This window comes from Chelmon rostratus, chromosome 5, assembly GCF_017976325.1.
Source record: "Chelmon rostratus isolate fCheRos1 chromosome 5, fCheRos1.pri, whole genome shotgun sequence".
NCBI classification, from domain to species: Eukaryota; Metazoa; Chordata; class Actinopteri; order Chaetodontiformes; family Chaetodontidae; genus Chelmon; species Chelmon rostratus.
Window position 1 is genome coordinate 22,632,140 of NC_055662.1, and position 13,490 is coordinate 22,645,629.

A 13,490-nucleotide genomic window follows, 5' to 3' on the forward strand; every position below is an offset into this window, starting at 1 on the left:
CACTGATGCTCTTGTGGCTGAATGGGAGAAAGTCTGGAAAGTCTTTCCAGCAGAGTGAAAGCAACTGTAGCATATGTTCCACAATCACATGACAATGTAATGTCAGCGTGTACGCATTGTTTGGGTGCTCACGTAAGTTTTGGCAACATAGTGTATTAAGCCACTAAAACAAAACACAAGTATTTGAACAGCAACCTGGTGCTTTTGCATCATAAGACTTACTGTAAATACCCTAAAGCCAGTGAAGCTGCATTTTCTCCCAGTACTAAATAAACAAAAGATGTTTGTGTTGTAGCATTTTTGTTTAATCAAGCCTTCCACATTAACTTTAGTGATTTAATTTTTTTCTGTGTTGTAGTTTATGTGTTTAGAGCTCTCTGTCTCTGGATCAGTGATGCAGTTTTCCAGAAGTGTGACTTCTGTGTCATGTGAAATGTTGAACTGGTTTATTTATGTTTCTAACCCTCAGTACTCCCTGGTAAATGAGCCTCTTATTGAGCTGACCAACCCGGGGGCCAGCGGCTCTCTCTTCTACCTAACCAGCGATGACGAGTTCATCATTAAAACCGTCCAGCACAAAGAGGCCAAGTTCCTCCAGAGACTGCTACCTGGATACTATATGGTGAGACACTTAAAGTTGCTTTGTTAGGTCTCCAGCACCTGGTGAGGTGGCAAAACTCCACTTCTGAGTGTTGAATGGGTGTCTAAAGCCTGCTTAGTGTTACACCTGAACAGATTTACTGTTAGCTCCAGCTGTAGGACTCCATCTGACTGAAAACTGCCTCAGACAAGGGGAGGGCGGACACATTGACTGCATGTACAAAAGTCTAACATTTGATCATTGTGCTCATTTATTCATACCTGTAACCTAAATCAATTATGAATTGAAGCAATCAACAAACAGTAACAAATTGGCACGTGTGGGGCTTATCTACAGCCATATAAACACTGTATAAAAATCTATTATACTCATCAGGTGATTTGCAACATGATATCACCATTCAGAAATCAGGAACCACATTTTTATCTCACTCAGATCTTCCAAATTACATTAAAATAAAAGTGTAGCCAAAAACAATGAAATTATTTCTGTGTATTTTGAGCCTGGCCCCTGTATTGTGACTAAAGCTGTCTTTCACTTCACAGAACCTGAACCAGAATCCACGCACACTGCTGCCAAAGTTCTACGGACTGTACTGCATCCAGTCTGGAGGCATCAACATCCGACTGGTGGTGATGAACAACGTGCTGCCGCGCTCCGTCAAAATGCACTACAAGTACGACCTGAAGGGATCCACCTACAAGAGACGAGCGTCCAGGAAAGAGAGAGAGAAGTCTTGCCCGACCTACAAAGATCTGGACTTTCAGGACATGCATGAAGAAGGCCTTTACTTTGACGCAGAGACGTACAACAACCTAATGAAGACCCTGCAGAGAGACTGTCGGGTAGGTGGTTTTTGCAGTGTGTGGAGCATGTGGTTGTGTGTCTGTGTGCTAATTCTTGTCTCTATCTGTTCATTGGGCCGGCTTTGAAATAGCAAAGTCAGGAAGGAACAGGAAGGTCACTATTATTCCACAAAAGGAAACTGTGCAACAAGCAAGCAAGGAAGCATAGAATCAGACAATTTTTGTTGCATTACCACAATACTTTCCTTCAAAAGGCCATTTCAATTACATTCTCATGCTGTCGTCCCTTCGCTAAAACATTTTGACCTGTGGGCAGCAAAGCCCCACATAGACATTATGTCATGTGTGATATCAGAGCTTAGAGCAGATTGCTTTGAACCTGGGAATTCACTGGAGTGAAGGGGCATAGCTGTTGAAAGATGTCATTGACCTCTCATTTTTGTAAAGATTATGGCGGCTTAAAGAAATCATAAGGATACAGTAAATTAACTGCATTGTGTAGTAGTTCAGGACAGTGTGTGTCCACCTTAGATGGGACAGAATATTTTGAGAAGAGAATTTTCCATGTGTTTGCCAGTGGAAACACACTGTGTTTCCACTGTGTGTTCAGTCTAAGCTTTGAGTTTGCCCCACGCTCTGTTGTCCTATGTTTCAGTACATGACAGCTCGCCAAACACTGAATGTGATTAAGACATGATACTGGTAGCGTGAGAGACTCTGAGCTTGATCCAAAGATGGTCTTCCAATCTAAAGGCTTGCATCATTCTCTATTTTAACGCAGGAGACTGTCTGCTGCAGGAGGATAGGTGGAGTTTAATAGGAGACATGGTCTGTGCTCCAGTGATCCACCAGTATTTCCCTGCTTTTAGCTTGAAAACAGACAACATACAAAATTAATTTTCTGAAATAGTCCAGACATCTGAATTGAATATCTTTTTTGTCTATGTACATCAGTATCAGATAAATTGTTTGTGAAACCAGCCTTGTAATGGAGACGAAAGGTCTATGGTCTATGTACACTGCATTTTCAGATTTTGCTGATGTGTTTGTGGACCACAATTGCAGGCAAAGAACAAGCCTCCAGGCCTTAAAAGCCAAAAGAACCAGAACATAACAGCTGAATTGCTGATTTGCTTTTCTTCTGCCTCTAACAACAACTGAGATACTGTGGCAACTAAACCACAGAGTTATGTGCTAGAAATGTGGTAAAACATTAGATTATCAAACTGCACAATGATTATTTTGAGTTGGTTCCTCAGCAAACTATGCATTTGTGCAGTGACATTTCTACCCAGTTGTTCTTTATGTGACAAGGTGAATATTCTCTTGGGATAGCTTTATGAGTGATGACAATTTGCCCTCCAGACACTGCTGGTTAATGATGGGCCTGAAGCCCCCTGTTTTGTAATCCTATTTGTTATGCCTGATGTACAGTAACACACACACACACACACACACACACACACACACACACACACACACACACACAGCTCCTCCATGGGGTCTACACTCTGAAATTCAACCTGGACTCTGACCAGGATCTTACTCTAACTGTGGATCAGTACATTAAATGAGGCCCAGAGATCAGAAAGAAAGACTTCCTGCCAGACTTCCTGCAGGGCCTGACTAACCTGCCGGACCTGGCAGCCCTGCGTGGCACCATTCAGCTAACAACTTAATGACTTCCATTATAGCAGCCGCAGCTTAAATGTTTCAATTTTTAGTGTGTGGGAATAGAAGAACCTTGATGGCTTTACTGCCAAACGGTGATTGATGGAGTAAGGAACGGAGTTAGTGGTAATGAATAGTGTGATGCTGTGTATTTAGTTTAGCCTGTTAAGTAACAGAAGACTCTTCTCTTCTCTTCTCTTCTCTTCTCTTCTCTTCTCTTCTCTTCTCTTCTCTTCTCTTCTCTTCTCTTCTCTTCTCTTCTCTTCTCTTCTCTTCTCTTCGCTTCGCTTCGCTTCGCTTTGCTTCTCTTCTCAAAGCAAATTTTACGCTACACATGAAATGTCGTGACTTTCATTTTGTGCCACAGTTAGTAAATTAGCATGTGGTTTAGTGTTGCCATTTTGGGAAAGTGGAGTATCCCTCCAGGAAAGGTGTGTTAACAGGTGTGATCAGCTGTTGTTTTCCCACCTCTTAAGTCAAACAGTATCTCGATCACAAGCTTTTGGGCAAACCTGAGTCTTGTGATGTTGGGTTAGAGTAACATTACCCGAATTCAGAGGAACTTCTCAGGTTATGGCCCTTCTCATCATTATTAACCAATATGCTGACATTGCTGATGCCCTCTATTTTGTCCTTTCTTGTGTTTTCATAAGTAGATTACAGCAGGAATGACATCCTCCCCTTTTGCTAATTCAGTGCTTCCTTAACCTGGTGGCACTCACATTTACAGCATTGCCTAAACTCACCCCAGAGATGCACTGTCTACCTGCTATGTGTGCATGTACAGGCCTCTGTGTGATACATATTGTGTGTATAAAGTATATGGTGCGGTGTGTATGTGTGTGTGTCTGTACATATGTAAGTGAGAGTGTTTATCATCAGCTGTTAGATACTCTCGGCTGTACAGTTTGTTATTGTCATAGCTTCCTGTGCTCGCCTCCTGAGCGGGAAGCAAAGTGCCCTCTAAGCAGAATAGGTGTCCATTTCCATGAGTAAGCAGCTAACCCCAGTCACCCCAGGAGAGGCTGCGGACAGAAAGACAGAGGAGGGGTCGGCAGAAGCCAAGCAACAGGGGGTGAGGGGTGTGGAGAGAATGAGGAAATGGAAGGAGCTTGTTGTCCTTTGAAAGTACATATGCTGAGGCCTCTAAAAAACTCATTTTTGCTGTTTTTCCAGTGCTTGGGGTGTTGTGATTCCTGTTTGATAGGAATGTGGGACATCAGAGTTAAGTTGAAGCAGAAGACTGAGAGATGGGACAAAGTGAGCAATGTGTTTGAGAGAATTAGATGTTTCTGCTATGTGGGACACTTCTAGGGAAATGCAGGGTACACTTTCTTCCTTTTAAGTCTACTCTCTCCATTACTCTGCAGCTCCCCTGATACTCCCCAAACGCCAAAACAACACAAGGCATTAATAATTCATGTTGAACTCTACTGTACAGAGAGAGTAAGACAGAGAGGGTTTATTGTAGAAGGAGTGTGTGTTTGTATCGTTCCAGTGTTGGCTGTGTGTGTGTGTGATTTGAATCAGAGAGGAGCGTCATGTCCCAGTTGCATTAGACTGACTGTGCAGCAGCTGTCCGTGAGATAGACTCAAAGATGATGATTGTGATGCTGATGATGATGTCAAGCTGTTGACACAGTTTTGTTCTCAGCACATGTTTGATAGTTGAGACCTCGTCATGAAAAATAACTAATCTCTCCCACGTACTGTCTTGATTCCGTTTGAGAGTTTGTCAAATAGGAGTCCTTTTATTTCACGTAGCAGCAAGTGCAGATATAGTGATTCAGACAATGTAGGCAAGCATTCTTGGACGCTGGACAATAATGGGTTGCATAGTTGCCAGTGTAGCCAATCATCAACAGCCATTTACTGTATGGTTCTCCCTCTTCTCAGTCATGTGATCCTATGACAACAATGGCCTCTCTCACTCTCAGCCGCACAAAACTAAGGACCTGACCTTGCAGTCAGAAGTCAGTAACGCTTCAATAGGATCCTTAACCTCAGTCACGACACATGGCTGAAACCTGGTTATTACATAACTAATGACTACAAGAGTAAAAAATGTCCTCAGAGCCCATGGTGATGTGTTCAGGTGACTTGTTTTGTCCACTGATTTGTTAAAAGTTAAAGATATTCACTTTACTATTAGTGTAAGAAAACACAGATATTCTTGCAGAGAAGCTTGAAACCAGGGAACTTTTGCTCAGGAAATTACTTAAATGAGCTGATAATCAAAATGATTGCTGACTATTATCATTGTAGCTCTGAGCAACAATGCATGTTTTCATTCATATTGTCTCACATCACAGGATGGAGATGGTATTATTATTGGGCTTCTAGTTTTTTAGGCACTATAAGCACTATGGGGGCAGCCCTACTGGCACAGAGATAGAGGGGTGGAGGAGTGCTTCAGGGTGGAATATACTGAGATTTGTGAAAGACCAGGGGATGCTGTGACAAAGCTCACTTCCTACAGGAGTGCTAGGATTAGTTTTTCCCATTCACTGTTGGAAAACTGAGCTGTGTTTGAAATGAGAGCAGAGGGCAGGTTGCTGAGGGCAGAGATCCAAACACTTGGCAGTTATGCCTCTAAGAATCCGCAGTATTCCACTTCACAAACTGATATTTTTCTGCGTCTGTTCATACAAAAAGCATTTATCAGAATCTAAAGAAAATCTTTTGCACAAACCACCATAGAAATGCAGCTGTTTTCTCTCTGCTGTGACGGTTTGATTGTTTGACTGGGCAAGCTGGGGCCGGGACACACAGTAATGGCCTTCTGTAGGCAGCCTAGTGTGCGTGGCTCTATACAAAATGGCTGCTGTTTGAATAGGCTGGGGGAGTTGGAGTGAAGGGATGCAAATCGTTGATATGGAAAAGGCAAAGCTCAGACAAAAGCCCCAGTGTTTGTTTGAGTTGGTCATTAAGTCTGTTTTGTGCTTGTGTATATGAGTATGAATGTGCATTACTATAACTTTGTACATATTTCTATTAGAGATGCACACTGGATTTAAAACTACAGTAATACTACTAATAATAAAAATAATAACAGCTGATATAGAGAAAGATAAGAGGAAGTTGCAGGTCTCACATTCTTCTCAAAACGAGCCAGTTTTCTCTGGATTCTGGGTCACAGCTCTCTTTGATTATATCAGAAGTTTTTTTTATTGCTTCCAATCCTATTAGGCTTAGGAATGTGTTATTTATGCAGTGTAAGTGAGAATGTCCAAGATTATAATGATAAACCTTTCATCAGGCTTAGTCACTGTGTTGTGTTGTTTCTTCTTCGGCCTCTAACCTGCTTTTCATTAATTAAAGATACACATAATAAAGAGTTTTGTTAAAGGGGATTTACTGAGAGTTGCATGATTTTTGATTCTTCTTCTTTCAGTAAAGGGAGCTGAAATGATGGAATGGAAAGTCATGCTTTCTCTCTTTCTGTGCCACCCCCCCACAGTTATTCAAGTCCAGATTTATAAGCAAGTATAGTTACTCTTTTCTCATTCTAGGTCATCAGATAAGACCGGCTACCTGGCAATGACCCTGATCCCATTCCCAGATCAGGCTCCTGCCTCTCTTTCGACCCTTCTTGCCATGGCTGCTTTACTGGAGCACTTCAGGAACATAAAATTGTAGAGTCTCCGGGAAACTGGGCAAAAGGCTCCTCAGACGGGTCAATGTGTAACACTTGGCTCACTGTGGAGAAACACCTTGTTTGTTTAGTTTAAAACTGGTTCAAACAGAGATTTCCTTTTGCAAGCTCACGGCCTTTGAGGCACTGAAGCGTGTTGGGTGATGAAAGTGCACTGGGAAGAAAAAAGATGTGTTTTTTAAAACAGTTCATAATGACTCCATCAGGGAGCTAAAGGTGAATCAACCAGTCCAGGAGAATAATCTCTTCAGTGTTGAAAAAGTTCAAAATGGGAAATCCAGCTTGTGTTAGTGGATTCATCGGGCATTTCTTGTAAAAACTCCATGTCTTGTAACTCGCAATAGGTGCTGGAGAGTTTTAAGATCATGGACTACAGCCTGCTGCTGGGTGTGCACGTCCTGGACCAGAGCCAGAAAGACGGGGGTGAGCCAGGCCAGGCAGGGGGGGACGGGAGGAGACCTCTGGGTCAGAGGGTGCTTTATTCCACTGCCATGGAGTCGATCCAGGGAGACGGCAAGGCTGCTGAAGCCCTCACCACAGACGACACGTGAGTCAGCTCAGCTGGGGGAAAACACACATGTTATGCACACATATTTGGGCATACACACTCTGCCTCTGTCTGTCTCTTAATCTCCACCTTTTCTATCCCAGACACAGTTATACTACCATGCTCATACCTCGCAGGACACTCAACACATACACAGAGTCAGCTCTCATATTACCATGGCTACACAAATACAAACACAGCCACTGTCCAGTGTATTTACAGCAATACACATGAATGTAAATACTGTAAGTGCCTCTTTTACAAACAATTGTTAAGCTGCGTAGGCACATTGAATGTGTTTCAAGCATTGCAGATAAAGAACAGGTGCTATTATCTGACAGCTGCTGTGTCTTTACTCTGTTTCAGGATGGGTGGTATCCCTGCCAAAACACACAAAGAAGAAAAGCTGCTCATCTTCCTGGGCATCATAGATATTCTACAGTCATACAGGTACTGATCTTTATGAGATTACATAATCCTACTGCTATATCCCTGTACTGGTGCTCTCTTATTATTGATGATTGGGATTCAATTCAATCACATGTTGACTTTTTGGGGCCATGAAAGTGATTAAATCTGACTGTAGAGCTGCACAAATGACCCAGTTCTGAAAGTAAAATGTCTCATCAATAGCCAGTAAAGATGTAACAATTAAGAGAGAATGTGCATGAATAGTTAAGGACTCAGTATGACAGCATGGCATGATTCTCAGAGCCTGATGACAAGAAATCTTAATGTTGAATTATCACCCTGCATTGATGGAAATAGCTACAAGCCACTTTATCACACTCTGAAAGGGACTCAAGCCTTTTTCCCTGTGCAACATGATTTAAATGGACACAGCGGTCTATCAGTCTTCTTTATTTGCACATTGATTTTTTTTTTTTGAGAGCAAAAGCGCCGAGTAACAGAGGAGGAAGCCTTTTGGCTCATCGACTTTTCAAACTTGTGGAAGTTTAAAAGCATCACATACGTCTTTGTCAGCTCGGTTGGTCAAGGCATCAAATGCAGACAAAGTAGGTGAGGTGAGATTGGGTGAAGGAGAAAGGACGAATAGGCCCAATTTGTCTCCATTTATCCTGCCTTATTTCTGGTAGCTTACTTCACTCAAAGAAAGCGTTATGTAACTTCAAACTTTGATGTATTTTCTGCTCAGAAGCTGAAAAATAACCTTAGTTTTGTTGGGGAAAGGGGAAGAGTTTCACGTTTGATCAAGCATAAAGGGGAAGTTGTTGAGTAAGCGGATACATTTGTGACAAGGCTTCTTCTTGTTTTGCTTCTCCCCAGGTTCATTAAAAAGCTGGAGCATTCGTGGAAAGCCCTGGTGTACGATGGCGTAAGTTGATTCCCTGCTCAAATCTGACACTGCTGCTTTTATGAGTGGGCCTTTTATTTGGTCGCAGACTCTCACGTCTTCTCTGCCTGTCCCCAGGACTCCGTCTCGGTGCACCGGCCCGGGTTTTATGCCAGCCGCTTCCTCAAGTTCATGAGCACGCGGGTCTTCAGGAAGACTCAGCGTAAGTCTGTGATTGTCGTCACACATGGGAGGGAAAGCATCCCACGTGCAAAAAAAGCAAACAAGCTAAGGGGCAGCAGTGGGAAGTAGGAAATCCTGGCCTGATAAGACGAGTCATTCTGTGGGGAGTTTTTTTGTTTATTGCTGGGCATTTGTGTGGCACTGTGACATTATTATATTACTGGGTAATTCCCTTGTTACATTAAGTGTACTATTGTTCCCTTGTATTGTCCCCCCAAAAAACCATAGCATTTTACTTTCTTGTTTTTGTTATCAGTGTTGTGTCTTATAGTTTGCTGTTGTATAAGCATTTCAGGCACGTGATCCGCTGTGTGCAGAAATGTGAGCTTTGATTAGATTTTAGGAGTAAATAACACACTTTTGTTCTTCGAAATGAAGGACTTCATGTCGGTTGCGTGTAAGCAATCATGTGGCTAGGTCATTCAGAACAGATTGAGTTTGTTGTTTGGCAATCCAGAAACAAAAGTACACAGTTGCAAACCAGTGAGGTGCATGAAAAAAGGGTGATAAATCCTTTAGTCCAGGAAGCAAAGATGACGTTGATTCCCATTTTACACTCTGCAGAAATCGGGCATGCGGAGCTGATTGATGTATGACAGACTGACTGATCCTCTGTCAAGATTTAAACCATTTCATCCGCAGAGTCTATTCTCAGTGTCGTGGCTGTAGGTAAAGCCAGGAAGCAGTTGGAACTTCACATTAACATCAAATATAGTAACAATGTTATGCAACCATGTGGGACCCCCCTGTGGAAATTAACATGGCTGAGGCAAAGATTTGAGGATTTAGCCGTGCTATTAACCATCGCCAAGTCCCGTCAGAGGGAGATGACAGGGAAGGATTTAATTTCATGCCCTGCTTGGGAGGCAGAATAAGGATGGCTTAGAGGACACTTGTGTAATCGTCATTGTGCATTTCAACAGTTTAATGACTTTACTTTACTAATTTTGGAGGCAGAGCTTTGGAGTTTCATTGTGTGTGAACATCGCTTCAATCAGGATAATGGTCTCTTTCCACCACCTCCTCCAATTATCTTCTCCTCTTCCTTTTTCTGCCTCCCTGAATCTTTATCTCTCGCTTTTCTTTCTCTCACTTGCACGCTCCCTTTCGCTCTGCAGCACTTCGATTCTCCCCTTCAAAGAGGACTCGTACTTCCATCCCGGCTCTGAAGTCGTCCTCACAGGAGATCCTCTCATCGCACGCGGATGAGAGGAACGAGGAGGACAGGAGGGACAGGCTGGGAGGAGCTTGCAGTCTGGCCAGTCTGGACGGACAAGGTACACAGAGCGACAACTTTTTAGGAAAACCTCACTCTGGCTGTGACAACTTAGAGCTCACTGTGAATTTTTTCCTTATAGTTTGTAAGGCAGCCTAATTTGGATTCATTCAGGGATATTCAGAGAGGTGCCTGAATTATTAATGAGATCGTTTGAAAGTCAAAATCTAAACGATTTTTTATAAATGTACTTGTTATTTTCCCCCTATCCTCACCATGTCTGTTATTTCAACCTCAGTCATTTATTGTCGGCTATATTAGAGCTTTTTAGAAACACTTGAGGCACATAAACAGCACACTTGAGAAAATGTTGTCCTCTCATCCCTGCCCCTTGGGGGGAGGGGAGGGGGGTGGTACATGCTGATAAATGAATCACGTTCACGTTCAGCAGCAGCGCCTGACCTTTGCGCTTGATATGAGAGTGTTGGCTGACGCCACACTGGAGGAAACATGGACGTGCATGTGGAGTGAAAAGAGATGTGTCCTTTCTCTTTACAACTGAACGCTGTCCCTCTGATGTCTCCAGCTGTGATGCAACATATTATAAAGCAATTTGGCTTCCTGACGCTTCTACTTAAGGGTTACTAAACCAGTCTCAAACTCAAAATTGTGAGGCTGATACATAAAAATAGATCAGTTCTATTAGAACCTTTTAATCAATTAACTTAAATCGAATTCTCATGCCCAGCCTTGTCTCAGTCATTAGGCTTGTTTGAATTTTGATGTCCACAATGGAAATACAAGAATAACTCTTTCTCCTTTCCTCCTTCCTCCTCAGCTTTATGTTTTGATCGATACAGTTATACAATACTGTATCGATCGTATTGATTGACTCATTTGGCATTTCCTCCAAGAAGTTATGGCACTGTGTTACAAACTGGGTGTGGAGTACAAGTCAGACGGAAAGACAGGAAATGGGAAATGTAGTGTGAGTGTAAGTGTGCAGTTGTTGTCCATCACTGATTTCATGTGAATGTTTTCTCCTCAGCTGTGTTCGGTTCGTACCTACGTCCTGATCTGGTCCCAGCCAACCCGTCCTTCTATGAGGGCTCCTCCATGGGAACCATCTCCACCTCCTCCATTTTTGTCAACGTGGACAACCAAACAGAGGAGAGGTAGGGTGTCTTTTTTTCCGTTTTACTCTTTCTGTTTGCTTTCCTTATATCGTGACACTTAGTGTTGATCTAGCGGTAGAACGTGTACTTCATCACCTTAAAGCCACGACGCAAGGTGACTGCTCCCAGTACGGCCTTGTAGACGAGAAGGAAGGCAAGTAAATCTGCCACGCCCACCACGCTCTCCCACGCTATTGCCACCTGCGCTCTGACATCACATTGGTGACATGCGTCATGGAGCAGGTGACTCAGCTGGCTTGGCAACATGCATCCAATACACATACACATGCACACTCTTCCTACACAACATATGGACAGTACAGTTAAAGGATCGGTGGTGCTGTGGTGGGTAGTGTTAGTCTGTCTTCATTTCTGAATTAAGTCAGGGAAGAAATATATCAATTCTTGCGGCATAATTTATAGAATGTTTGAACAGTACAGTGTGAGCCTGTTGACCTTTATGAGTTATTTATTACCTGATATTATCTTGTAAAATCTGATAAAAAACAATGCTGTACATTATGAAGTAGTTATCAACGTATTACATTAACAGGTTTTATTACACCTTTTTATGTGCTTTACTAGATAGTCTGGCTGGTAATAAACGACAGTTTCATTCTGCAGCGTGCTCGAAGCATCTGAACTCTTTGTCCTCTGCCCTTGACGTGTTTCCCATCTTTCGCCCGTCCTTCTGTCCAGCAGTGTCAGGTTCAGGTCGCTCTCTGAGGCTCCATTGTGTGACTTGCCTGGTCCTGTCTCCTCATCAGTCACCTGCTGCTGCACTGACATTGTTCTGTCAACTGTTTTCATAAATATTTAAACGGCGGCTTTGACACGGTCTCACTTAGCGCCATTAGGCTGCAGAAAGACCGTGACAAAAGAGGACAAGCGGCACAGTGGCGACTGCACATCCACCAACAATAATGGCTGTCTGACGGCTGGTCTGCCTGTTGCAGTAGTAACACTTTATGTCGTGATGCGACGGGGCGGGATTGTTTTAATACAAAGTTGTTATTTTACATGTGACTCTATCCTTATCCAATTATTTACCTCTTACCTCTCTGCTACTCTCTCCACTTTCATTTTGACTTTGAACACAAAAAGTAGTCAGTCAGCATTTGATAAAATGGCAAAAACACATTCCTGAATTTATCAGGGAGTCACCTGATGTGTATTTAAGATAAAACAGCTCTCATGTTGCCCCTTTGTGGTTGAACCAGGATGGAGCAACTTGCAGCAACATTGCACTCCTAATGGTGAAGCTATATTTAAAGCCATAACTTAATTCATGTATTGATGCAGTCTCATAGTGCATAGTGCACATATTTCATTACTGAAATATGTTTGTTGCTAGCTTTCTGTGTTTTATTTTGTTTTATTTAGTTTTTTTTCCCCCACATTTCTCTGACTAACTCAAATTAAAGAGTTAATATGCATTTGTATTGGCTGCATTGGGATAAAAGTGTAGTTTTGGTCTTGTGTCTTGGAGGTCTCTGTGCACTTACAAGACCAGGTGATGGCTCACACTCTCATACATAGGTGACATCTTTTAGTGCATATATGGCGCTCCGTGTGCTTCATTTAGAACACAATGTTAATGTCTTCTCCAAGTTGCAGTTTGTGTTTATAGCCTGGTTAAGATCTTGACACAGAAATGTTGTTTTCCCTCGAGCTGAAACGAAAATGAAACCCAAATTTAAGGTGTGACATTTCCTAAAATAGTTGCTGTATGTGACCGTTTGTGGAGCATACTCTCCCAGCAAGGGTCTCATTTTGACTTATTATGGCTAATCTTGAGGAGCCTTTGTTCATTTCCTGTGAGACATTTCTGAGACTATGAGCTTCTGAGCTGAGGCCTCCACTGGCCCGACACCAGACGGGGCTCCCATCCTGCTCGCAGTCAGTTCATCTCTTTGTCTCTTTGATTTCAGACTCTTTGCAATACTGTGTGTGATAAGTTTTTGGAGGGTTTTTTTTTTTCAAGCCCTCTTTGTACATCTGCTTTACTTTAACTGCCTTGACCCAGACAATAAACTCCTTGGGCCATCTACTACAGAGGTTAATATGAGAATTTATTTTTCTGTTTCAGAGATGACGTTGCATCAAGCTCCACATTTACCTTAGAGGACAGTGCTATCTGCCTCACTTCAGAGCAGAGCACCATGGATGTGGACATAGACCGTGATGATGGATCTGTTCTCGATGTCTACTTGGTGAGAGGTTTCCCAATTTGGGAAATTTGTGACTAGTTTTGTCTTCTTAAGGTATTCATCTGTGGTTTA

At 42.6% G+C, this 13,490-nt stretch overlaps 1 protein-coding gene across 2 annotated transcripts in view; it reads left to right on the forward strand.

Moving 5' to 3' along the window:
- pip5k1bb (phosphatidylinositol-4-phosphate 5-kinase, type I, beta b) overlaps positions 1 to 13,490 on the forward strand; it is a 32,159-nt gene that overhangs the window by 17,241 nt on the left and 1,428 nt on the right. For both annotated transcript variants that reach the window (XM_041937355.1, XM_041937356.1), the window contains exons 6-14: positions 470 to 622; positions 1,147 to 1,446; positions 7,078 to 7,280; positions 7,647 to 7,730; positions 8,568 to 8,616; positions 8,713 to 8,797; positions 9,936 to 10,094; positions 11,082 to 11,208; positions 13,298 to 13,421. In XM_041937355.1, coding sequence (XP_041793289.1) covers positions 470 to 622; positions 1,147 to 1,446; positions 7,078 to 7,280; positions 7,647 to 7,730; positions 8,568 to 8,616; positions 8,713 to 8,797; positions 9,936 to 10,094; positions 11,082 to 11,208; positions 13,298 to 13,421 — 1,284 coding nt within the window. The remainder of the gene's footprint in view (positions 1 to 469; positions 623 to 1,146; positions 1,447 to 7,077; positions 7,281 to 7,646; positions 7,731 to 8,567; positions 8,617 to 8,712; positions 8,798 to 9,935; positions 10,095 to 11,081; positions 11,209 to 13,297; positions 13,422 to 13,490) is intronic.